General features: G+C 33.2%; 1 protein-coding gene across 2 annotated transcripts in view; it reads left to right on the top strand.

Moving 5' to 3' along the window:
* The first annotated feature begins 461 nt into the window (after positions 1–461).
* LOC117114107 overlaps positions 462–2,212 on the top strand; it is a 16,563-nt gene continuing 14,812 nt past the window's right edge. The window contains exons 1-2 of one of the 2 annotated variants that reach the window (XM_033257657.1): positions 486–525; positions 632–793. In XM_033257657.1, coding sequence (XP_033113548.1) covers positions 731–793 — 63 coding nt within the window. In that variant the 5' untranslated portion in view covers positions 486–525; positions 632–730. Of the gene's footprint in view, positions 794–2,212 lie in introns of both variants that reach the window. The other variant, XM_033257656.1, reaches the window with a different exon arrangement.

Consider the following 2,212-nt stretch of genomic DNA (forward strand, 5'->3'; position numbering starts at 1 on the left):
TATATTTTTTTCAATTTAGATGAATTTACGAACAGAAGGATGGTTAATAGACATAGGCCTATGTGACCCAGAAACACCTTAAGTAAAAAATCTACAAAATATAATGAATATTATTCAATCTAGGCCTATAACAAGAGTTGAATTTGACCGAAAAACGAGCAGCCTCCAACGTTATTCGACTACGAGAAGCATAATATTTATGAACAAATTAGTGGAAATGTCGAAAACTGAATTACTTTCACCCATACGTTAATGGCTTTCGCGTAAGATAAATGAGTTAACCTAGAAATTCTTTGTTCAAGCAAATCGAATTGATATGTTTTAACTATGTTATTTGCAAATTAGGTTAGACAATTGTATAATGATTTGAAATCTTATCTCCTGCAAGTTGTCTACGTATATTAGAGTAACGTAGCAACCCAGGTATTTCTAACACTGCAAAGTGATACCGAAGTACAGTACAAGATTATCGGTGGTAAAGTGTACCCCGAAGCACCTCTGTCAAGCTATTTGTCAGAAAAGCAGGTAACAGTATTCTGCTACTGAATTTACATATACAATACTAAGCATGAGATACCGACTTTCGGATCAATTTACATGATAGCTTGATATATTTTGTTATTTGTTTGAGGTTCTTTGTACCAAAAATAAGAAGAATTACAGAGAAGTCAAGCTATATTAAACTTCATCAAACTTTGGTTCAAGTTCTTCATTTTTGACACGCGCACACATGACGTCATCGAGGAGACCAGTACAGCTATGGAGACCACATTCCCTGCCTACGATAATAACCGTAAGTAATTTTTCAATAATCATTGTTGCTTTACAAATTAACAGAATAAGTGAAAGCTTATTTGGTACTGTCTGATGTAGATGACCTAATTGGTAATCTTCGTTTACAACGAACGTTTACAAGGTTGGATTGATCAATAAGGCTGAAGTACCAAAACCTTTCAAATCATGGTCGAATATCAGCATAACGGTCTAAAGTGGTCGTATTTCACTGAATTAAATTATTGAAGAAGTAGGGGAAAACTTGTTGTTGAGATCGAATGAGGTGGGTCAAACTTTCTCCAAACTCTGTAGGTACATGGTCTCAATATAAAACATAAAATCCCCGAAACCATAAAGTTAGTGAAACCACAATACCTATGGCCTACCTTAGAAAAATATTCTATGATACATACGCTAAATGTTTACTGTCCAAAGAATAAAATACTTTTATTACATAGGCCTACACAAAGTTAACTGTTGTATGTTCATCGTTAGCATAGCTTAGAAAAGCATTATATGATGCATACGCTAAATATTTATTGTCCAAATAATAAAATACTTACATTGCATAGGCCTACACAAAAGTTAATTGTTATATGCTCATATTAGTATTAATGGAAACACCCAATACTGTTAAATGAAACAGATTAATTGAGCTAAAATAAATTTACATGAACACAACACGCAGATGAAACAGAAAATAAACCTAATATAAAATGGCAAGGACTTGCTTAACCTTGATTGAGCTAGTGCTAGGTCTGTATTTGACAGATTGTTTAGGCAAAGATATATATAAAGATATATATGATACCATAATGATTGAGGGCAAGAACTTCAGCCATAGCAGTTGAAATGACGCGTACATATACAAGACGCAAACACTGTGTAGCATGATTTAGGCCTTTTGTACGCGACTTATAAGATTCTACATATATTTCATTGGCGAATCAATTGGAGGGGCACACCCCACCCCCAAAAGAAGAAAAAAAGAGAGAAGAAAAGAAAAGAAATGTAAAAGAGGGAAGCGCGGAAGTCCAAAACTGGTAATTTTCGATTTAAATTCTATGTACCAGTGTCTATGGTCAAATATTCGTTAACAAGAATCTGAAATAAATCATGTCTTATGGAAATGATACATGTAAAATGACAGCCTCATAAGCGCCTTAACGGCAATACTTTTTATATATAAAATTTACACATTAAATTTGCGAAATCCGTGACAGTAAAAACAAGATTCGAATCCGAGCTTCCTGGTGTATATGTACACATCTCAAAGTTTAACCCACTGGACTTCAAAAACCTGTTCCAGTGATTTATTTTAAATTTATTTCACACTTTTTTGTATTAAACAGTTCAACTAGGCCTGTACTTGTCTCAACGTATTTTTATATATTATTATTATTATTATTACATATAATAAGACGCAAAAATGTAGGTG

Source organism: Anneissia japonica, unplaced genomic scaffold (assembly GCF_011630105.1).
Source record: "Anneissia japonica isolate Jap-2015-1 unplaced genomic scaffold, ASM1163010v1 scaffold288030_len866700_cov218, whole genome shotgun sequence".
Classification (NCBI taxonomy): Eukaryota; Metazoa; Echinodermata; class Crinoidea; order Comatulida; family Comatulidae; genus Anneissia; species Anneissia japonica.